The sequence below is a fragment of the Xyrauchen texanus genome, chromosome 10, assembly GCF_025860055.1.
Source record: "Xyrauchen texanus isolate HMW12.3.18 chromosome 10, RBS_HiC_50CHRs, whole genome shotgun sequence".
NCBI lineage: Eukaryota > Metazoa > Chordata > Actinopteri > Cypriniformes > Catostomidae > Xyrauchen > Xyrauchen texanus.
The window spans coordinates 7,686,111-7,710,092 of NC_068285.1; the positions used below are offsets into that span (position 1 = coordinate 7,686,111).

Below are 23,982 nucleotides of genomic sequence, written 5' to 3' on the forward strand. Positions count from 1 at the left end.
AGCAGAGACAAGAACTTCTGTTTTTTTCTGCATTTAACTGCAAGTTGTTTTCAGCCATCCAATCTTTTATAGAGTTTATGCCATTTATAATAATAGATAATTTAGTTATTTCATAAGGCTTAAAATAAATATATAGTTGAATATCATCTGCATAACAGTGATAACATACTCCCGGAAATATACTTCTTAATCGCCCTAAAAGCAACAAATATAGTGAAAAAAAGCCAAAACAGAGCCCTGGGGAACACCACAGGACACAGATGCTGTTGATGAGACATCATTTTGAACTCTGACTGAAAAAGACCTGATCAGTATGACGAGAACCACCTCAAGGCTGTTCCAGAGACACCAACACCTTTTCTAAGCCTTTCCACTAATATACAGTGATCGACAGAGTCAAAAGCAGCTGCAAGATCTAAAAGAATCAGTACAGAACATATACCTGCATCAGCTTGCATTAACAAATCATCTGAAACTCTAAGGAGAGCAGTTTCAGTCGAGTGCAACCGACGGCAGCCAGACTGACATTTCTCAAATACATTATAGGCATCAAAACAGCTGTTAGTTGATTAGCAACACTTTTTCCAAAACCTTATAATGGTCACTTAGAAATAACGACTACCACATGATGAGTTTAGATTAAAGGGCAAGTCAAATAAAATAAGATTATGATCTGAGACACAAAGGTCCTCAGATAAACAGAGTTAATACACTCACCTAAAGGATTATTAGGAACACCTGTTCAATTTCTCATTAATGCAATTATCTAATCAACCAATCACATGGCAGTTGCTTCAATGCATTTAGGGGTGTGGTCCTGGTCAAGACAATCTCCTGAACTCCAAACTGAATGTCAGAATGGGAAAGAAAGGTGATTTAAGCAATTCTGAGCGTGGCATGGTTGTTGGTGCCAGACGGGCCGGTCTGAGTATTTCACAATCTGCTCAGTTACTGGGATTTTCACGCACAACCATTTCTAGGGTTTACAAAGAATGGTGTGAAAAGGGAAAACATCCAGTATGCGGCAGTCCTGTGGGCTGAAAATGCCTTGTTGATGCTAGAGGTCAGAGGAGAATGGGCCGACTGATTCAAGCTGATAGAAGAGCAACTTTGCCTGAAATAACCACTCGTTACAACCGAGCTATGCAGCAAAGCATTTGTGAAGCCACAACACGCACAACCTTGAGGCGGATGGGCTACAACAGCAGAAGACCCCACCAGGTACCACTCATCTCCACTACAAATAGGAAAAAGAGGCTACAATTTGCAAGAGCTCACCAAAATTGGACAGTTGAAGACTGGAAAAATGTTGCCTGGTCTGATGAGTCTCGATTTCTGTTGAGACATTCAGATGGTAGAGTCAGAATTTGGCGTAAACAGAATGAGAACATGGATCCATCATGCCTTGTTACCACTGTGCAGGCTGGTGGTGGTGGTGTAATGGTGTGGGGGATGTTTTCTTGGCACACTTTTGGCCCCTTAGTGCCAATTGGGCATCGTTTAAATGCCACGGCCTACCTGAGCATTGTTTCTGACCATGTCCATCCCTTTATGGCCACCATGTACCCATCCTCTGATGGCTACTTCCAGCAGGATAATGCACCATGTCACAAAGCTCGAATCATTTCAAATTGGTTTCTTGAACATGACAATGAGTTCACTGTACTAAAATGGCCCCCACAGTCACCAGATCTCAACCCAATAGAGCATCTTTGGGATGTGGTGGAACAGGAGCTCGTGCCCTGGATGTGCATCCCACAAATCTCCATCAACTGCAAGATGCTATCCTATCAATATGGGCCAACATTTCTAAAGAATGCTTTCAGCACCTTGTTGAATCAATGCCACGTAGAATTAAGGCAGTTCTGAAGGCGAAAGGGGGTCAAACACAGTATTAGTATGGTGTTCCTAATAATCCTTTAGGTGAGTGTATATAAACCAAAGCTAAAGACAAGATCTAGAGTATTCCCTTTTATATGAGTGTGTTCAGAAACATGTTGAGTAAGTGTAACCCAGTGACAATACAGGGTTAACATAATTTAAAATTGTATTAAAATAGCGTAATATCCCTTTAGGAAAATCAGCCAATCAGGAGTGATAGTTCCTTCCCCAACTGAACATGATTGACAGGTCACGACGCAACTGCGTGATCCTGTGAGACCCTGCGCGTGTGTAACTGTACGTTCACACCAGAGGCGGCGAGAGCGTCAAATCGACCGGAAGTCATTCATTTTCAATGACAGCCAGCGTCTCTCGGCGGCGAGAAGCGGCGCGGCGAGTCTTGGGCGGCGTGGGCGTCAGATGGAAGTTCAAGTGCAGTCAACATTATGGTAATGAGCTGTGACGCGGTTCGGCGGCAACCTATTGGAATATAGAAGTGCTCCGCTGTAGCGAAGTCTAGAGAACACAACCGTGTAAACTTTGGTTCCCACCAAACATTCGTTCTGAAGATAAAATGGAGAAACGAATTATTGCCGTGACGGGGTTCCCTGTAATATATGACCAAGACCACAGTTTTTATTACAAATGTATTTTATTTTGATAACAAACAACAGTAATTTTAATTACTTTCTGCCATCGATCAATTTCTTATTTTCACATTTTAAAGAGTTCATGATTATATACGCTACTTGTGATCGGTCGGCAAAAAGTAAATGGTCGACATGTCTGGATGTTTAAATTGCGGCCCCCTTTAAATATAGTTCACAAAACAAAGCATTCTGAACAAACGTTGCCGCCTATTTCAACTACGTCAGAGCGTCCACGAGCGTCCTTGAGCGTCGAAGGCAGGGCAGCCAGAGCGAATTTGGACGCTCTCGCCGCTTCTGGTGTGAACGTACAGTAAGTGAGGAAAAAGAGAGGAGACGAACATACTTGATGGCGGCGGGAAAGGAGTGGACATTTACAGATTTAAAGTTAACAGAGTGATAAAAGTGAGTGTATTAGCAAGTTAATGAACCACTACAGAAGACCGGATAAGGAGGAGCAACCGGGAGTTGGGAAAAATCCCGTTTTTCACCTCTATTTGTCTCGGTAAGCTAGTGAACTGCATGACGCTAATATTGCTAACTGTGTGTGCAGTGCTACATTTGCCTGTTTGTGTATCAGAAGTTCACAGCCTAGCGTAGCAATTGATTGCTGACAGTGATAAAAAGTTCTAATTTTAATTAGCAACTGAAATAGTAAGCTGGTATTTAAGTTACCTGAGCACAACTGCTTTTATGTTAATTTACTTTTAATTTTGTTTTAAGGAGTATCTTTTAAGGAGAGTGAATTACACAGCATTTCTATTGAAATGAAGGTTATATAAAAATACTATATGGTTTTCTATGATGATTTTTATTTTATTGTTGTGTGTGGAAATGTTAAACCTTAATGTTTAAATTCTGCTGTGGGAAGATAAAACATTTTGTTCTGATAAGGGTACTCTAATAAGAGTATTAGCATTTCAACTACAGTTAGGTGTTGCAAATTAAACTCATGTAGAGCCTGATTGCTAACAGTTTTCCTAATACAGGGATAGGAGTAGCTTGATGTAATTTCTGTTGATTTATTATCAGCTGTTATTGAACAAAGTACAAAATTGTACATGTTATATGCTGGTTACTGTAGATATATCTTGATATTGAGCTGAGATTTGAAGTTGAACTGAAGTGTGATAAGTAGGCCTGAACATGTGATCATTGAGTATTATGCAGCATTTGATGCTTAAATGTTACATGGTTGTTATGCTTTAGTATGATTGTTGTACAACATATAGATGTATAGAACATAATCTTAAATCCTGTTTAAAAAAAAAACAGGTCAGGTCTTATGGACAGAGTGAGAACTACTTGAAAGATCTCTTCCCATTGATGGCGAGCCTCCCAGTGTGATCTCGAAGAGACGCAAACCAACTCAACGAACACTTCTCCTGGTGGTAGGACAGTATCAGTCGCCTGAGCTGGTACACACATTTCATCCAAAAGTGCCAACTTTCCTCTTAAACAAGGAAATTCACAGAACTGGTGACACACACACTGTGACAGAGAACTATTGACAGTGGATTGACTAATCCAGTAATTGATTACAAACAGACAGACTTTAACGACTACAAAAGAAAAAAAAACAAAGACTCATTTACTTTAAAGGGCCCAATTTTTTATTTTCATGTATGTTATATCATTGTGTTTAAACTGTTATTTACTTATGGAAATGTGAGTAAAAGTTACATTGTTACAACTTACCTGGTCTGATACTTCCTTTTATGGGTGCAGTTTATATCACTTAGCTCCTTATGAACCTAGCACAGTGTAGCTCATATTTAGAGAGTAGCACGGTTACATAAGATTCAAAGATTCAGTGATATTCAGAAAGTTAAGAGCAAATTTATCAGATACATCATCAATATGAATATTAAAATAACCAAGAATCACAATACTAGAAAACTGAAGAATAGATGACAAAAAGTCACTGAAATCATCAAAAAAAAAATAATTTTTTGTGCCAGTAAATAACGGCTGATTAAACTAGTAGTTTGAAAGGTTTATTATTGTTGTCTTGTGAGTTTTGGTTTGTTTAGCAGCATTTCAGTACTCACCTGTCAAGAACTGTTTCATGCTCTTAAAGGGATAGTTGAGCCAAAATTACAAATCTGTCATCATTTTCTCACCCTCATGTTGTTCTAAACCCGTATGTCTTTCTTTCTTCAGTGGAACACAAATGATCTTATTCAACATTCACTTTCATTAATGAGGAAAAATATTCAGTGACTGAGGCCTAACATCTCATTTTGTGTTCCACATGTTAAACTGGTTTGGTACAACATGAGTGTGAGTAAATGATGACAAACTGTTCACTTTCACTGAACTATCCCTTTAAAGCTTATAAAGTACAGTGTGAGTTCATGTAAATATAATTTGTCTTTTGTCTTTAACTGCTGTATAATATATGATGTGGAAATTTCACTGAACATGTTAATTTTAGGACAGCAGATTAGGAATGGGGAAATGAAGCCTCATAAATTGTTTCTCTGATTGTTCTGGGAAAATATTCCAGATTGTCAAAACAGCGTCATCTGGTGGTTAATACAAAATAAAGCAGCAAAAAACCTGATGATGAAAATTTCATATTTCAATGTTACATGCACAAATAAAAGCCTAACACATGTGTGTGAGTGAGTGTGTGTGTGTGTGTGAGCGTGTATTTATCACTTTGTGGGGACCAAATGTCCCCATAAGGATAGTAAAACCCGAAATTTCTGACCTTGTGGGGACATTTTGTCGGTCCCCATGAGGAAAACAGCTTATAAATCACACTAAATTATGTTTTTTGAAAATGTAAAAATGCAGAAAGTTTTCTGTGAGGGTTAGGTTTAGGGGTAGGGTTAGGTTTAGGGGATAGAATATAAAGTTTGTACAGTATAAAAACCATTATGTCTATGGAAAGTCCCCATAAAACATGGAAACACAACGTGTGTGTGTGTGTGTGTGTGTGTGTGTGTCTGTCAATATGAACCAATAATATTCAATATGATGTAATAATGTAGAATAATGAATAGAAATATGACTAACAGAGTATTTTGAGCTGTAATTTTTGGTATTTTCTATCAGTGTTGGGTGTAATAAATTACTAAGTAATTAATTACTGTAATTAAATTTATTATTAATTGAAAAAAGTAATGTAATGTATTACTCTTAATTTTTCAGTAATTTAATTACAGTTACTTCTGATGTAATTGTGTTAAATACTTTATAGACTATAGAACAATTAGTGAATTAAAAATTGAAATTTAACGTCTAATGTTAAAATGTATGTTTTCTAATTTAATGCCACCTCCTTAAATTCTTTTGCCAGTTCAGCATTATTGACATGACAGTTTTATAACAGTATTGCCAAAACATTACAAACATGTTTCTATTTCTCTCTCGGCAACAAGGACCTGTGATGTGTTCCTCTATCTCTAGATCATGGGCACTTAGTCTATATTTAGACACAATCATTCTTTCTTTAAACTGTTTCATTGATAATCTTTTGTAAATTTGGTATTTCTGTTTAGGACCGAATAGTGCTGAAGTTTGTTGTGGAGGTCAAATTCAGTTTTTAATGTTTCATCTTCATCATGTTTGAGGTTTTTGTCAATTTCTTTAACAATAAGTTTAGATTTGTAATTGGATATTTTATTTTCATGAATAATTTTCAGAGTGAGAATATTCAGAGGGTTTGATACAGCAGGTTTTGTTGGAGACACTGAAAAAATAATGTGCTGGATTTGCTTAAAAATATTGTGCATCATTTCTGCATCCCAATTTTTAAACAAATTCCACTAGAAATTTGAAGCAACTTCACCTAAAATAAATGAAGCTGCTATGACCAAATGAATGAGCTTCCATTCAAAAATGTGTCTTAAAATACTGTGAAACACCAGCTAATATATTGAAGGTTTTTAACCCTAAGAGTCTCTGTTTACACAACTCTACATTTTAAGCTCATTTAGCTCAATTTTAAGTGCTATTAGCAGCTTCAGATTTTAGGTTCTGTTCATTTACTTTCAATGAACTTTAAAATAAAATGACCTGAAGAAATAACAGACAACTGCTGAATGTCGAAGGTTTTTATTGTTGTTTACATATTTACAATCTCACAGAGATATTCATGCTCTCCTAGAACCGAAATAAATTCTCAAACACAAAAAATAGAAACAAAATCATGAAGATAAACAAACACATAAAAACAAGTGGACTATTCAATGACTTAAAGCATTTCAATAAATCTAATTCAACAATTTAAAATGCATTTTAACAGACTGCAGAAATATAAAACTCTCTGAACTAATACTGCAACAAAAACAGCAGAAACAGTTTGTATTTATAAATGAAACTATTCAATCAAAAGATCTTTTATACTTGGCCAGACATTGCCATTATCAAGATCAACACCAAACAGGAATGAGTATACTGGCACAGAGCTTAAAACCATCACCTGTCTCCTTGTATCTGGACGCAACAGGAAGTGTTATCTCAAAGATCCCAAAACACAAAAGGAGAATCTTTATTATGCTCTCACCTTACCTGGAAAAGGAAAAGATGCCCCCCATTGCCAGTTAGTGAAATGATTTCGACTGAGCATTCAATCCCGCCAATAACATTCTGTCTTCTGCAGTTTTTGCTCAAACTGTCCACATACTCCACTTTACAAACACACCGTGTAGAGACTGACTACAGTTGGGCAATAATGCAAGCGGTACTACTGTCTTTAAATAAGGAATCAATGCTCGAAACCTTGAAAGTGTTCATGCCATCTGCCACAAACAATAACACAAAAAACATTTCCTGTAAAAAAACAGTAATCTACTGGCAGCTGTGGTTGCATTATACTGCAAAATATGGTGTGTTACCGTTCTTGAAATGAACAGCTAAATACTGTATTTGTCAACATCAGTACACATCTGTAAGTTAGAAGCATACAGCTGTTAAATTAAATACCAGTCACAACCCCATAATCACACTTTTAAATGCATATTACAGCATGCACTTCCTGTTTGTATATGTGGATTACAAAAGATAAACAAAGCCAAGTTATGAATGTTTTTTTATTCTGAAACAACAACATATTTATCAATCTGCACTAAAACAGGCAATAAATGAATAAAAGTATTCAAATAATATTCAGTGCTGTGGTGCAACAAAAAACAAATCAAAATACACAAATGACTTCAGTAAAAAGCAGAACATTTATCAAAACAAACAATTAGAAATGACTTTCCTTTATATAAAATACAAATCTACTGTCAAATCAGGCTTCAAAAAACACCATTTTTATATCAAAACAAATGTTTATAAAATACAAATCAGTAAAAAACTCAAATCATCCTTCAGCAACACTCCAGCCCACCATATGATGTGAAAAACCAACTGCATTGTGGGGAGTGTCCGCTACAAAGTCCATCAAAGTCCATCAGTTTTGTTTAAGAGATGTGATCCCTCTGGACTGACAGTTACAGTCTTCTTCTGCAGAGTTTTTACAGTTTTTTTAGACACCACTTTTCCCCGTGCAGCCTTGATCCAGCCTTTTCCGGATTTATTCCAATAAAGCGTCTGAAAAATATCAGGGAAGATTTTCAGTGAACAATCATTTAAAATTGTATACATTCTGATTATCTAAAATGTCCTCACTAATATTTATAATTTCTGAAGACTTGAAATACACCAAACAGGTCATACAGCGTGCCAGTGAATGCCCCCGTGTGTAAATGGGGCGGCAGAACTCAAATATGATGAAATATGACGTCTGTTTGTCAATACAATACAGTGAATGGAGACCACAATATAAAGCTACAAAAAGGACATAAAAGCATTTTAAAGGTAATCCTTATTCACCTTAAATATTGACATCAGAATTGTCCTCTTCGATCATGATTTCAAGATCAATTACACTTCCTAGCGCTCTGAGTATGTGTCAAATAATCAGGACTGAAATCATGATTGTGTCTGAGACTGCAATGGCAAATTGAACAATGAAAGAGTTCTAGTCTGTTCTCAACTCAAATTCAACTGAATTAAACCACTGTACTCGTATGGATTACATTTATTATGCTTTTATGGGCTTTTTGTTGCTGGCAGTTTGGTACATATTCCACTTGCACTGAATGGACAAACAAATATCACATCTCCATCCAAATATCTTTGTTTTCCAGTAAAAGAAAATCCCATGTTTGAGATGACAAAGTTGAGTAAATGAGATCATTATTAAATGGAGAACTATTCCTTTAAATCAACATAGTAATATTAACATATGAATGAAAATGAAACACATAATAAAATACGTGCAAGCTTGTGACCTTTGAAGGAATTCCAGTGTGGATGCTGCTTCCTCTTGGTACTGCAAATTAAAGATGTAATACAAAGAAAACAATGCAGCAATTCCAGTGACAAAACTTGTCTGCACACCTCACAGATTATTCGGCCTTCCAGCTGATCTTCATCCATTGCCCCGGAACATCACCTGGACCTTAAAGGAAACTATAAAGAGATGAATGTGTAATCTATGTTCTAAGGACAGCTGGGTGTACATAAGACAGTGAGAAAATGATGCCAACCCAAACAATGGCACACAATGTCATGTCTTCCAAGATAACAGAACCCACAATATCTCTGAACACACCGCAAATAAAAACACATCATGTGATCGGACACTCAAATGGATACTTCACCCAAAAATGAACATTTTCATCATTTGCTCCAAATCTGCATTCAATTAGTTTTTCAGTGGACCAAAGCATATTAGGGACTGACAGCATCAGTTACCGTTCACTTTCACTGCATCTTTTTTTCTAAATAATATTGAACGATAACTGACACAGCCAGTCCCTAGAAAGAAGGTTATATGGGTTTGTTACTACATGCCTGTGAGTACATGATGATGACAATTGAACACAGACAATTCAAAGACAGTAAATTCTAGAATGAGGGACACAAAGGTGGATCTTTTCCTGATAATACAAATATGCGTCAGACTGTGAGCTTTGTTTTAGTGACACAAAATGCAGACGTATCTAATATGATATACTAACCAAGCAGGATGAAACGAGGAGTCACAGGCAGATTACCCGTCTTCTCAAGCTCAGCAGGAGTTGTACATGTCTATTTGTAAAGATAACAATTTAAGAACCAATGTGCTACTGCTAATACTGAAGGCAACAGGCCTGTTATATTCCAAATAGGAATATTTGATCCACAAATGATAATTGTCTCACCCTTGTTGATTTAAACACGTATGCCACAAACGATGATATTTTGATGGAGATGTAATATCTGTTTGTCCATACAATGCAAATGAAGAGAATGAGGACCAAAATAGATATAAATGGAGGATAAAAGTCATTAATATGAGTCAAGTGGTTTCACCAGTCTTCTGAAGTGATTCAATTGGTTTTGGTGAGAACAGACCAAACTGTAACACTTTCGACTGTATGGCTTGATTACACTTCCTAGCACTTGATGAATATGCAGAGCGCAGGAATTGTAATCAAGCTTGAATTCATGTTTGCCAAGGAGACGGCCGATTTCTGTACAGTGAAAAGAAGTTACATTTGGTCTATTCTCACCCAAAACCATTTGGATTGCTTTAGGAGACATTATGCAGGAACTTTTATGTCCTTTTTGGAGCTTGAATGTTTGGTTTCAATTCACTTGCATTGTCTGGACAAACAGACTCCATTAAAATATCATCTTTTGTGTTCTGCAGAAGTCATATGATTTTGAGACAGCATTAGGGTGAGTAAATGATGACAGAACTATCATTTTTAGGTGAACCATTTTATGAAGGTATTCAAAGAACAAACACAGTGAATATGAAGACAAACTTACATGTTCTTGAAGAATTGGTCCTTCTTGCTTCTCTATGAAGTGAACCATTAGGAGTTGAACTATGTGCTGTGATGAATCAATGGCTTCATCTTTGGAAAGGACTGACTGAACTTCTGGGTTGGTAAAACTCTTCCATGGGTTTCCTCACTCCTCCATTGAAAGTTTTGACATCGATGTCAGTGAGAAGCTCAAAATGTGTGAAAGAACATCTGAAAGAAGAGGTATGGCCACATTTGGAGTTAATTAATCCTCCTGTATTTGTATGTTTTCTACACAAGTGAGAGGTAAATGTTTTAGCACGCTGCTTGAAAGGGCATGTGACTTTTCTTCCCTCTTTAATGTGCATTTTAATATGAGAAATAAACTCAGGTAAAGAATGACATTGCAAGGAATGTGTAGTGCACATTGTGGGCTCTGCATATCCTTTATGGTGTCTGTACACGTGAGATTTCAAACCTTCATGTTTTTTAAACGTCCTATTATAGTTTTATAGTCCTCCCATAATGCATTGCAGAAAACAGCAACTTACTGCTATTACATGAAAACAGTATTTTGCTGTTAAATTTCCATGTAAATTTACCGGAATGTTTTACAGTGTGGGCAGAAATCAAGTCGAAGACGGTTTTGCATCTGTGTGCTGCGCATGTAATCAAAGCTGTCACTTCAGCATTGCAAAAAAGGACAACCGATAAAGGCCCGAAACCATTTGCAGCATTCGTCTTTGCCAGGTTGCAAAACACGGTGTCTCTTGACGATGCCCTGCAAATGTTCAGGCCCTTTTGCATTGTGCTGCTTGTTAGGCATGTTACTGAAAATGTGTCCAGCAGTGTCACGTTCTTACAGGAGGTCATCAATCAAGAACCCATTCTTCAAGACACTACAGAAGAGGCAGCAGATGCCTAGCTCACATTTCCACATTAAAAAATCAATGGTTGTACTGTTGTTAAAATTGGAGTTGACTGTTTATCTGACGAAATAGAGAAAATACTTTCTAAACAGCAGTTGTGAAAATGAAATGCAATCTAATCCAATCGAATGGTAATATAAAGAAATACTACTAATATTAATAATAATACAAGGACATTAAGATCAGAACAGTATCTTGATTATGCATCTTCTAATTGTGTTATTCATATTCTTTAGGTTATGGAGAGTTACATTCGTGCTATCCTAAACAAACACGACAAGCCTGTGAGACTGTACCAGCTAAATCACTACACCACCGGAGTCATTCTGTGACAAAGAGAACAAGTCGCTCGACAAGGTTTGAAGGACGGAAGTATCCTATATGGAGATAGGCATGTGTTACACCTTTAAAACAACAAATGCAACTATGTATAAACATGTATACAAAAGTGCAATTTTAATAATCGTAATCATGCTCGTTTATGACACTGTACAGGTTCATTTTGACACGTTTGATGGAGCCATTTCATGTGTGAATATAAGAAACAACCACTGGATGTTTGTGGTAAGTGAAGGGATTTCTTCATGTCCTTATAGGCCCTGCCTAAATTTAGTAGAACATAAATACTTCAGTGACAGTTCTCGTCGCTAAACTTTTAAATCCCACTTCAGTTCCACTCAAACACCTGCAATTCGAACACAAACATTCGGGCTGGACCAAATGTGGTTTTGATGTAATGACACCCCAGGGCCGGATTAAGGTCCACCTGGTGTGACGTCACCAGCGAATGGATAAATCGTTGTGCTCGGTTTCTGTTCACGGTCCTGAATCGAGCATTTGCAGCATTTTCCAATCTATACCTCCGTTACTTGCGTTACCTCTGAAGAACTAACTTGGATTAAACACTGTCAAATAAATCTGGCAGCTGTGATTGACAGAATAATTATGTTAAAAATACAGTTAAAATGTAGTATACCACTTTACAGAACAACCTGCACATTTCACAGTTTAAAATGGTTGTAATTTACACGCTGGTACTATATATATATATATATAAAGAAATATTCTGTTAAATTGACAGTAAAAAAAAAAAAAAGTTTTAATCACATAGTAACTACAGAAGGGCACAAAACTACTGTATTGTCTTTTAAAATAAATTAAAACCTTTTACTGCATATTTTACAGTTAATATTTTTTAATCAATGAACATTTTATTTCTGTAGCATTTTTACAGGATTTTACTGTTAAAATTACTGACATTTTTTACAGTGGCAATGAACTCAAATTGTTGATAAAGTGATAGTTCACCCCAAACTGAACAATCTCTCATCATTTACTCACCAATGTCAAAGAAAGAAAGTGAAACACCTCTGGGACGGCACGAGGGGAGTCAATTATAAGAGCAGTTTCATTTTTGGGTGAAATATCCCTTTAAACTTTTATGGAATAATAAAATAATGATGATAAACTGTGGAAACAGACATGATTGTACAATTGTATCAATGTGATTTGATATTGTTCATTGTGTTTTGTCAGTATCTTCATGTTCCTTCCGAACACATGTTTGTTGTGGATCCTGCAGTTGCTGAATCTGACATGGAGAGTCTCAGAACTGCATCCCAAAAATTAGCCCATATTACATGACACACAAACACACAATAAATCATTGTAAAAACATACACTTGTAAAGTTACATTTTCTTTGGGACATTTTGTGTGTAAATTGTTTGAAACACAAGACAATACTTCAGAATGCGGCTGAAGCGACTCGGAAAGGAAGAGTGGGGGAACATTCAGTGGAGGTCTGCTCATATTTCACACACAGTCCAAGAAGATGCAACGAGTTGTGGGATGATTGTCTTACAGGTCATCTTTAATGAAAAGATGAAGCTTTCAAAACTGTGATGAAATCTGATCAACTGCTCACTTTAGACATTGTTCTCACTGATATAAAGTCTCTAATTGACATGAATGAACCATCTGTATCTTTTATAAGCTCTGCTGCTATAACAAACGTTAAATAAACTGTGAACAGTTTCCTGAGATTCCACAGACATTCAACATCATCTAAAGAGCAAATCAAAGAACAGAGAAGGGAGATGGCAGAGGACATGGCATCAGGTTAACTGCTCAAAAATCAATGAGACATTTTGTGTCATGGCATTTAAATCAGTTAATGTGAGCTAAACATTTGTGTTCATTAGTCTATAAAAATGTCCATTTTACAATGAAAATAAGACTCCTGCTCTATCTGTGCTTTGAGAGACCTCCCTAAAGGGACAAGCACAGACATCATTGACGGGGTTTTGCTCATGTCGTCTTTAGCAGACATTATTTTTGCCATTTTTGTTGAATTAGAAGAGACCATGTCTGATATATATGAATAGAGTGGCATGTCCTGACATATACACAGGGGGAAACGTGTGTTAAAACAGCACATGGTAACCAGGGCCTTGTTTCCCGTAAGCCTCATATAAGCCCAAGTAAAATCCGTCTTATGATTCATTTTAGTTTTGTGCCCAGTTTCCCAAAGCAATCATAACATAAGTAGAATTTAAAATGCTCACAGATGAACAAGAGTAGAGTAATAGTGTATTGCTAATCATACAATACTAAGAGCATCTTAAGCCCATAGACTTATGATGACACCTGCAGGACAATAGTGGAAATGCACTTAATACAGTTAAAGTAATAAAAGATCTCTTCTCTTTTACTCATTCAGTTTAATCTTATGTTGTGTGCTGCTTTATCTTCAGTTAGTTGACTCCATTTCAAGGTCTTCAGCATCACAGGACAGTTAAGCAGCAATTTTTCATTGTCTTGTGATTAGTATTAATATATTTGTTGAATTTGTGCTGGTCAAACTGTTGTTCAATAATTTCTGCTGATGTTTGTCTCTTGTCTTGTGCTATTCCCCTGCTGCCTGCTGAGCTGGGAGAAGAGTAACATTACAAGCTGTTAAACTCTGATATGTTTAATATGTTCTTATGGAGGTCTAATGGGAGGCAAGATCTGGCATTGCTTGCATTGTTGGCTGAATGATCTAACAAAGTGAAAGCCACAGACAACATTTCCAACACAGGCAGAGGCCACGATTTCCATGATGCACAAAGTTAATATACAAAGTATGAAAGAATCGTTTGTTTGCTTTATTATTTTCCAGTGAACACTCATTTGGTTATTTTAAGTATATGGCAGTGTGGGTTAATTACAGGCTTGATTAGTGATATTAAAGTGTACTTTATTTGTGTTACAAGTACTTTACAAATTAATTGTGAGTGTATTTGAAACATACAAGTAATAAATCATAAGTGTATTATATTTGAGTAAAAGTAAATGCTCAGTAACACCTTTGGCTTATTCCAAATACTACAAATTGCTTCTCTTCAATATCAAACTGTTATTACTTTGCCAGACTTTATACAATATACTTTAAACATGACATCGTCTTACACAAGACAGTATTTTAAATGTGTTTCCTGCAAACACTGTAAAAGTTTACATGTTCAGTTCACTTCAAAATGAAGGAAACCGATTGCATTATTTCTGCAAAGCAAACTTACTAAAATGAAGTTATATTAATGTTCCTATTTAAGTAATGTCAACTTATTATTAAACTTAATAGTACATTTCTAGTTATCTTTACTTGCTTGTTTTTTATTAATTACTATAAATGAATTAGTAACCTTACAAATGATTTATTACTTTAAACTGTAAAAAATGTCAGTAATTTAAACAGTAAAATACTGTAAAAATGCTACAGAAATAAAATGTTAATTGATTAACAAATATTAACTGTGAAATATACAGTCAAATGTTTTAATATATTTTAAAAGACAATACAGTAATTTTTTACAATAAAATTATGTAAAAATGTAATTATTTAAATGTAAAAAGATTTTCCTGTATAATTAATGGTAAAAAGAACGAGAGTACATGTAATTTTTTACAGTAAATTACTGTCTTATTGTCCCTGTAATAAGCGCTTTGGATAAAACAACTTAGACAGATTAATTATGATAGTAAAAACAGAGAAACCACAAAATGTGTAAGGTTCAGAACAACATGAGGGTGTGTGTATGATGACAGCATTTGACTTTTATCAATGAGTGAACTCTTCAAATCTGTCAAATTTACACCAACTTTAAATGATCCTGTAATTAGTTCTTATAAATCCATTTATGAATGCAAAAGTGTGAAGCTGTTTTTTCTAGAATTGTCTGTTAAGTATTAAGATTTATATACTGTAGAAAAATCACAAGAATTCTGTATTTGTAAATGTTTATTTAGTATAAATAAAACAATGAGTATCTGAATGTGCCGTGTGTTTAATAAAGAGTTCATATATAGACTCATTTATTCATTTAAAATCATTATTTTTATTATTGAATCTGATAGTAAATAAGTTCAATCACATCACAGTGAGACACAAAGTACTGTCATTGTATTGAATTCAATCAGTTTCATTGAGGAAATGATTTCTAGAAAGAGTTTGGAGTTGTGTTGATGTGAGATACAGTGAGTATATTTCACTCATCCAGTTGTGTGTGTGTGTCTCTGATGATCAATTTCACACACACACACTGAGGAATCAGGATAAACTCTAAATCCAGCATAGAGGGGTCGAGTGAATGTGGTGATGAGTGTGTGTAAGTGTGTGAGTGTGTGTGTGTCAGAGACGCTGTAGAAGGACAGAGTGCCGGCCGGACAGTCCACATACACTCCTACTCTCTTACAGTCACGTGAAGGGGGAAGTATGTCAGTTCTGTTATTATTGTGACAGACAGTGAATGTGTTATTAAAGCAGAACAGACTCCAGGAGTTTATATTGAATCCAAACATACAGTCATAACTCCATCCTTTCCTGCTGATTTCTTTATATGACACTGATATACCAGCACGTCCACTCCATTGAGTCTCCCAGTAACAGCGTCCAGTCAGACTCTCTCTACACAGAACCTGACGATACACATCAAATCTCTCTGGATGATCAGGATATGACTGACGCTCTCTCACATGTGTCACCTTCCTGTTCCCCTCAGACAGAATGAGTTCAGTGTGTGCTGTGTTTGAATCCAGTGTGAGATCACAGACCCCTGAACACAAGAAGAGAAAAAACACTTAAAACACAACAATCACTAAACCAGTGTGTGTGTGTGTGTGTGTGTGTGTGATAGTGAGTGTGTGTGTGTGTGTGTGTGTTTGAATCCAGTGTGAGATCACAGACATCTGAACACAAGAAGAGAAAAAACACTTAAAACACAACAATCACTAAACCAGTGAGAGTGTGTGAGATAGTGAGAGTGTGTGTGATAGTGAGTGTGTGTGATAGTGTGTGTGTGTGTGTGTGTGTGTGTGTGCGTGTGTGTGAGTGAGTGAGTGTGTGTGTGTGTGTGTGTGTGTGCGTGTGTGTGAGTGAGTGTGTGTGTGAGTGTGTGTGTGTGTGAGCGTGTGTGTGAGTGAGTGTGTGTGTGAGTGTGTGTGTGTGTGAGCGTGTATTTATCACTTTGTGGGGACCAAATGTCCCCATAAGGATAGTAAAACCCTAAATGTTTGACCTTGTGGGGACATTTTGTCGGTCCCCATGAGGAAAACAGCTTATAAATCATACTAAATGATGTTTTTTGAAAATGTAAAAATGCAGAAAGTTTTCTGTGAGGGTTAGGTTTAGGGGTAGGGTTAGGTTTAGGGGATAGAATATAAAGTTTGTACAGTATAAAAACCATTATGTCTATGGAAAGTCCCCATAAAACATGGAAACACACTGTGTGATAGTGTGTGTATGTGTGTTTGTGTTAGTAAGTGTGTGTGTTTTTATGATTTACGAGGACAATTTTGTAAGTTACAAACTGGTAATTACAAGGTTATTATGCTATAAATGTGATTTATGAGGACATTACGAGTGTCCCCATAATTCAAATCGCTTAAAAATCACATTAAACAATGTTTTATTGAAAAGGTAAAAATGCAGGAAGTTTTCTGTGAGGGTTAGGTTTAGGGGATAGAATATAAAGTTTGTACAGTATAAAAACCATTATGTCTATGGAAAGTCCTCATAATGATAGGTAGACCAACATGTGTGAGTGTGTGTGATAGTGAGTGTGTGTGTGTGTAAGAGAGTGTGTGTGTGTGATAGTGAGTGTGTGTGTGTGATAGTGAGTGTGTGTGTGTGATAGTGAGTGTGTGAGTGTGTGTGTGTGTGTGATAGTGAGTGTGTGCATGTGTGAGTGTGTGTATGTGATAGTGAGTGTGTGTGCGATAGTGAGAGTGTGTGTATGTGATAGTGTGTGTATGATAGTGAGTGTGTGTGTGTGTGTGATAGTGAGTGTGTGATAGTGAGTGTGTAATAGTGAGTGTGTGTGTGTGACAGTGAATGTGTGTGTGTGTAATAGTGATTGTGTGTGTGATAGTGAGTGTATGTGTGAGTGTGTGTGTGTGATAGTGAGTGTGTGATAGTGAGTGTGTGTGTGTGTGTGTGTGATATTGAGTGTGTGTGTGTGTGTGATAGTGTGTGTGTGTGTGATAGTTAGAGTGTGTGTGTGTGTGTGATAGTGTGTGTATGATAGTGAATGTGTGTGAGTGTGTGATAGTGAGTGTGTGTATGTGTGTGATAGTGAGTGTGTGTGTGTGATAGTGAGTGTGTGTGTGTGTGTGATAGTGAGTGTGTGTGTGTGTGAGTGTGTGTTTGTGTGATAGTGAGTGTGTGATAGTGAGTGTGATAGTGAGTGTGTGTGTGTGATAGTGAGTGTGTGTGTGAGTGTATGATAGCGAGTGTGTGTGTGAGCGTGTATTTATCACTTTGTGGGGACCATATGTCCCCATAAGGATAGTAAAACCCGAAATTTTTGACCTTGTGGGGACATTTTGTCGGTCCCCATGAGGAAAACAGCTTATAAATCATACTAAATTCTGTTTTTTGAAAATGTAAAAATGCAGAAAGTTTTCTGTGAGGGTTAGGTTTAGGGGTAGGGTTAGGTTTAGGGGATAGAATATAAAGTTTGTACAGTATAAAAACCATTATGTCTATGGAAAGTCCCCATAAAACATGGAAACACTACATGTGTGTGTGTGTGATAGTGTGTATGTGTGTGTGATAGTGAGTGTGTGTGTGTGTGTGTTATAGCAAGTGTGTGTTTATGTGTGTGTGTGATAGTGAGTGTGTGTGTGTGTGTTATAGCGAGTGTGTGTTTATGTGTGTGTGTTTATGTGTGTGTGTGATAGTGTGTGTGTGATAGTGAGTGTGTGTGTGTTAATGTGTGTGTGTGTGAGTGTGTGTGTGTTTGAGTGTGTGTGTATGTGTGTGAGTGTGTGTGTGTTTGAGTGTGTGTGTGTTTGAATCCAGTGTGAGATCACAGACATCTGAACACAAGAAGAGAAAAAACATGTTAAACACAACAATCTCTAAACCAGTGTGTGTGATAGTGAGTGTGTGTATGTGTGTGATAGTGAGTGTGTGTGTGATAGTGAGTGTGTGTATGTGTGGTTGTGATAGTGAGTGTGTGTGTGAGTGTGTGATAGTGAGTGTGTGTATGTGTGATAGTGAGTTTGTGTGTGTGATAATGAGTGTGTGTTTGTGTGTGTGTGATAGTGAGTGTGTGTGTGTGTGATAGTGAGTGTGTGTATGTGTGAGTGTGTGATAGTGAGTGTGATAGTGAGTGTGTGTGTGTGACAGTGAGTGTGTGTTTGAATGTGTGATAGTGTGAGTGTGTGTGTGTGATAGTGAGTGTGTGTGTGATAGTGAGTGTGTGTGTGTGTGTGTGTGTGTGTGTGTGTGTGAGTGTGTGATAGTGAGTTTGTGTGTGTGATAATGAGTGTGTGTGTGTGTGATAGTGAGTGTGTGATAATGAGTGTGTGTATGTGTGAGTGTGTGATAGTGAGTGTGATAGTGAGTGTGTGTGTGTGTGTGATAGTGAGTGTGTGTGTGAGTGTGTGGTAGTGAGTGTGAGTGTGTGATAGTGAGTGTGTGTGATTGTGAGTGTGTGATAGTGAGTGTGATAGTGAGTGTGTGTGTGAGTGTGTGATTGTGAGTGTGTGATAGTGAGTGTGTGTGTGATAGTGAATGTGTGTGAGATAGTGAGTGTGTGTATGTGTGAGTGTGTGATAGTGAGTGTGTGTGTGTGTGTGTGTGATAGTGTGTGTGATAGTTAGAGTGTGTGTGTGTGTGTGATAGTGTGTGTATGATAGTGTGTGTGAGTGTGTGATAGTGTGTGTGAGTGTGTGATAGTGAGTGTGTGTATGTGTGAGTGTGTGATAGTGAGTGTGTGTGGGTGATAGTGTGTGATAGTGAGTTTGTGATAGTGAGTGTGTGTGATAGTGAGTGAGTGTGTGTGAGATAGTGAGTGTATGTGTGTGTGTGATAGTGAGTGTGAGCGTGTATTTATCACTTTGTGGGGACCAAATATCCCCATAAGGATAGTAAAACCCGAAATGTTTGACCTTGTGGGAACATTTTGTCGGTCCCCATGAGGAAAACAGCTTATAAATCATACTAAATTATGTTTTTTGAAAATGTAAAAATGCAGAAAGTTTTCTGTGAGGGTTAGGTTTAGGGGATAGAATATAAAGTTTGTACAGTATAAAAACCATTATGTCTATGGAAAGTCCCCATAAAACATGGAAACACTACTGTGTGTGAGTGTGTGTGTGAGTGTGTGTGTGTGTGTGTGTGTGTGTGTGTGAGTGTTTGTGTGTGTGTGTGTGAGTGTTTGTGTGTGAGTGAGTGAGAGTGTGTGTTTGTGTGTAAGGGAGTGTGTGTGTGTGTGTGTGTGAGGGAGTGTGTGTGTGTTTGTAAATCAGCAGTGTAGTGAAATATTTACACGTGTTATTTACAAGACAATATTTACAGCATGTATCATCAGTGAAGACGAGTGTTCAAATGAGTGTGAGTGTTTTATTTGAGTGTGTGTGTGTGTGTGTGTGCAAGTGTGAGTGTGCAAGTGCACGTGTTTTTGTGATTTACGAGGACAATTTTGTAAGTTACAAACTGGTAATTACAAGGTTATTATGCTATAAATGTGATTTATGAGGACATTACGAGTGTCCCCATATTTCAAATAGCTTAAAAAACATACTAAACAATGTTTTATTGAAAATGTAAAAATGCAGAAAGTTTTCTGTGAGGGTTAGGTTTAGGGGTAGGGTTAGGTTTAGGGGATAGAATCTATAGTTTTTACAGTATAAAAGTCATTATGTCTATGGAAAGTCCTCATAATGATAGGTAGACAAACATGTGTGTGCAAGTGTGAGTGTGTGTGTATGTGTGTGCAAGTGTGAGTGTGTGTGTGTGTGTGTGCAAGTGTGAGTAAGTGTGTGTGTGTGCAAGTGTGAGTGTGTGTGTGTGTATGTGTGTGCAAGTGTGAGTGTGTGTGTGTGTATGTGTGTGCAAGTGTGTGTGTGCGTGTGTTTGTGTGTAGACCTACATCTGCGTGGTCCTGCTGTAATCCTGAACTCTCCTCCATTATCCACACTATAAAAACACAAACACACACAAATGATGACATCACATTCAGCTCACCTGAAACTTACTTCAAAGTGATTTTATCTGAAATAACACACAGAGAATGTCTCTCTCTCTCTCTCTCTCTCTCTCTCTTTATTAATTTATATTTATTAGCTTTATTGGCATGTATAAGTTTGATGGTTTTATAGCCTCATTTTTTATCAACTAGTTGAAACTTTCAGAAAAGACTCTAATAATGACACACAGGACTGTTATTTAGTTTTCCTGGAACTGAATGTGTTAACACTAACAACAAAACAAATATGTGATTAATCGTGATTCAATATTTCAATCCACTGACAGTCTTACAACACATGAGGGGTGTGAGGGGTCCAGGAACTGAGTTTGACACTCCTGCAATACACACACACAACATCCCACCAACAATAAACTCAAGAGCTTTCACACTGCACTTAACCCTGCGTTACTGTCTTTTAACCCCGCTTTTAACCTCCAGTAAAGTAACGTTTCACACTTGTAACTCTGAAAGGTGATTAGCAACACTTTTAATTTTGGGTTATGAAACAGCTCCAGATCAGTGTTAGCGCCGCTTTTAAAAGTGCAGCAGTACGTTTTTATCTGGCTCTTATTCGTCCCAATAGTACCAGTGGTTTTGGACTTTATACTGACACCACAGACTGATCACTGCCCGACCCCCCCTGTGAAAAATCCTGCACCGCCCCTGTTAACTGCTGCTGCGCCACACAAAAATGTCTGTAAGATGGACTGCTGCGACTCGTAATCTCTCTGGCGGCTGATGAGACCGTTGTGTGCTCGCTCTTGGTGCTTGATGTCACACCGTTTATCTGTGATCATTATTGATATTATTAGTGGTAGTAACTGATCAACTGCAAGACAGTTTGTTATGTGCGGTCAACATGGCAGCATCCATGAGGGGCTGACCCGCTCAATGTACAATTAAACAGCTTTTATTGAGGTCAGTATCTGACTGGAGTCATCATCTAATGTGAGTGTACATCATTTTAAACATATTTGTGTGCTATTGTGTTTATTTGTAACACTTTTTAAATGAGCTTAATACAGTGACAGAGCACAACACAAGCAAATGTGCTACAGTATCACTGTTCATTTCCTGTATGCTAATGCACTTTATAAACCCTATTTAGTACTTTACAAATAAAACATATTATTAGTATTAAACATATTGTAGTCTTGCTGTTGTGCTGCACTTAAGCAAATAATAAATCATATAAAATGAAAATAAGCTCATCGTAACATTTCATATAAACACAATCCGCTTGCATCTAAATATATTATCCTCCACAGATTTCATGGGACGATGCAACAAACTTTCCAAACAGAATAACTGAGAACCATTAATGGTGCCAAACCCAAAATGTCCAAAATACTCTCACACTGCAGATTTCAGCAGTGAAATAAATGTACTATAAGATACTGTCCAAAGCATTAACCAACAGATTCAAACTTTACATATCTAAATTAATTCACACTGACCAGTCATATTGTATTCCTAAACGCACAATATTTGATCATTTGTTTTGAATACATGATCTGATTTCTTTTGCCAGAGACAATAATCTTAATGTAGGATTTTTAGATTTGGACCAAGAAAAAGCTTTTGATAGTGTAAATAAATGTTCAGGGTCCGACATGTCTTTGTGGTGAGATGAGCCCGTGCCGTGCCTTTAAATGAAGTGTCCATTCAATGTAAAATGAGGAAATCACGATTTATCAAATGTATCTGATGATGTCATCATTAAACTGATTTGGATATTCATGCAATACTGTGAATAAGAATGTCTGTGGTGTGAAAACCATCTATTATTAAACTGGGGTATATCGTGAAACTGTTAAACCGTTACATCCCTACTGGAGATGCTGCAACTATTACAGAAACCATCTTCAACATCATTACAGCAGAGAAATGCAGACCTGCAGACACTCTTGCATCATTGACCAGTGACGCTGCTTCTGTTATGATCTGTAAGATTTGAACATTTCACTTTGAATAGCAGTTTTTGTCATGTCTTGTCCTGTTTTGTCACGATATGTTTATTCCTTCCATCTACTCTGTCGCCATCTGCTGGCCCTTCCAGGTTTCTTCTCCCCCCTTTTCTCCCTTCCTCCAGCTGCTCCTCGTCTTCCCTAATTCTCCGTTAATTCTCTTCCCACCTGTTCCCGCTGTTTACATCTCTACTTCTTTCTCCGCTTTCGCTGTTTCTTTGTCCGAGCCTCACTTGTGTTCACATGTTGAAACAAACCACTGTCTAGATTGTCGCTGTCCAGTCCTGTCCTGTTGGCATCCGCCTCGCTACGCTATCTGTTCAATGATAATTGTTTGGATATATTTGTGTTCTGTTCAGTTCGCCCCGCGCTGCTAGAGGTCTGGTCACCACTATCCCGCCTCGACCCCTGTCTACCCCTGGGGAGCCTACTGCCTGTTGGCGCTACACTGCAGACCCCGACGGCTGCCTAATGGACATTCACTAGAGCTCCCAAGAAGCTTCCTTTATTCGTCGCCCTCTCTGCAGGATGTTTATGTTATCTTTTACCTCTCTAGGAGAGGATTTGTGTTCATCTGTATGCTGCAAGGATCTATCATTAAAAGACTCTATTTCTGTTACATCGCTCTTGGGTCCTCACTTACCGTCATAACAGTTTTGATATAGAATTGATTTTTACTGTCAAGGCAAGAAAACTGAAGAAAGAGGCTAAAAGACCTTTTCTCTGAATCACTGTCACTGTCCACTGTGTTCCCCATCCAATAAAAAGGGAAAGTCTTACCCAACCAAATCCTGCAAAACCATTTCAACAATATTTTGGTTATATCAAGCAAGCAGCACTTCTTCACACTTTCAGGGATTATACCCCCACCCCCCTTTTGTGTCTTACATACTTACTCATTACATGACACATAGCTATATAAATAAATTGTCATAAATCATCAATACCGTTTATCTGTACACTGTGTATGTGTGTATGTGTGTGTTTGGTGGTTTTATTAGGTTATACACTAGTAGTTATTAAAGTATTTTGCTATAAATTTGGTTTATGAGGACATCTCTAGTGTCCTTGTAATTCAAACGTACATACTATTTTTTTTAAACGTAAATATCCCAAATGTTTCTGTGAGGGTTAGGTTTAGGGGATAGAATATATATTATACAAATCATTGTGTCTATGGAGAGTCCATATAATGATAGGAGTAACAATGTTCGTGACTGTGTGTGTTTAAGGTTTAATATATGT

At 37.2% G+C, this 23,982-nt stretch overlaps 1 protein-coding gene across 19 annotated transcripts in view; it reads right to left on the minus strand.

The window, feature by feature from the left end:
* LOC127650380 (NACHT, LRR and PYD domains-containing protein 3-like) overlaps window positions 1-23,982 on the minus strand; it is a 1,539,373-nt gene that overhangs the window by 1,349,285 nt on the left and 166,106 nt on the right. The window contains exons 12-13 of one of the 19 annotated variants that reach the window (XM_052135762.1): window positions 20,672-20,718; window positions 15,165-16,348 (exon numbers count right to left, since the gene is read on the minus strand). The exons of 17 other annotated variants lie outside the window; for them this stretch is intronic. In XM_052135762.1, coding sequence (XP_051991722.1) covers window positions 15,786-16,348; window positions 20,672-20,718 — 610 coding nt within the window. In that variant the 3' untranslated portion in view covers window positions 15,165-15,785. Of the gene's footprint in view, window positions 1-15,164; window positions 16,349-20,671; window positions 20,719-23,982 lie in introns of those variants that run through there. One more of the 19 variants, XM_052135774.1, reaches the window with a different exon arrangement.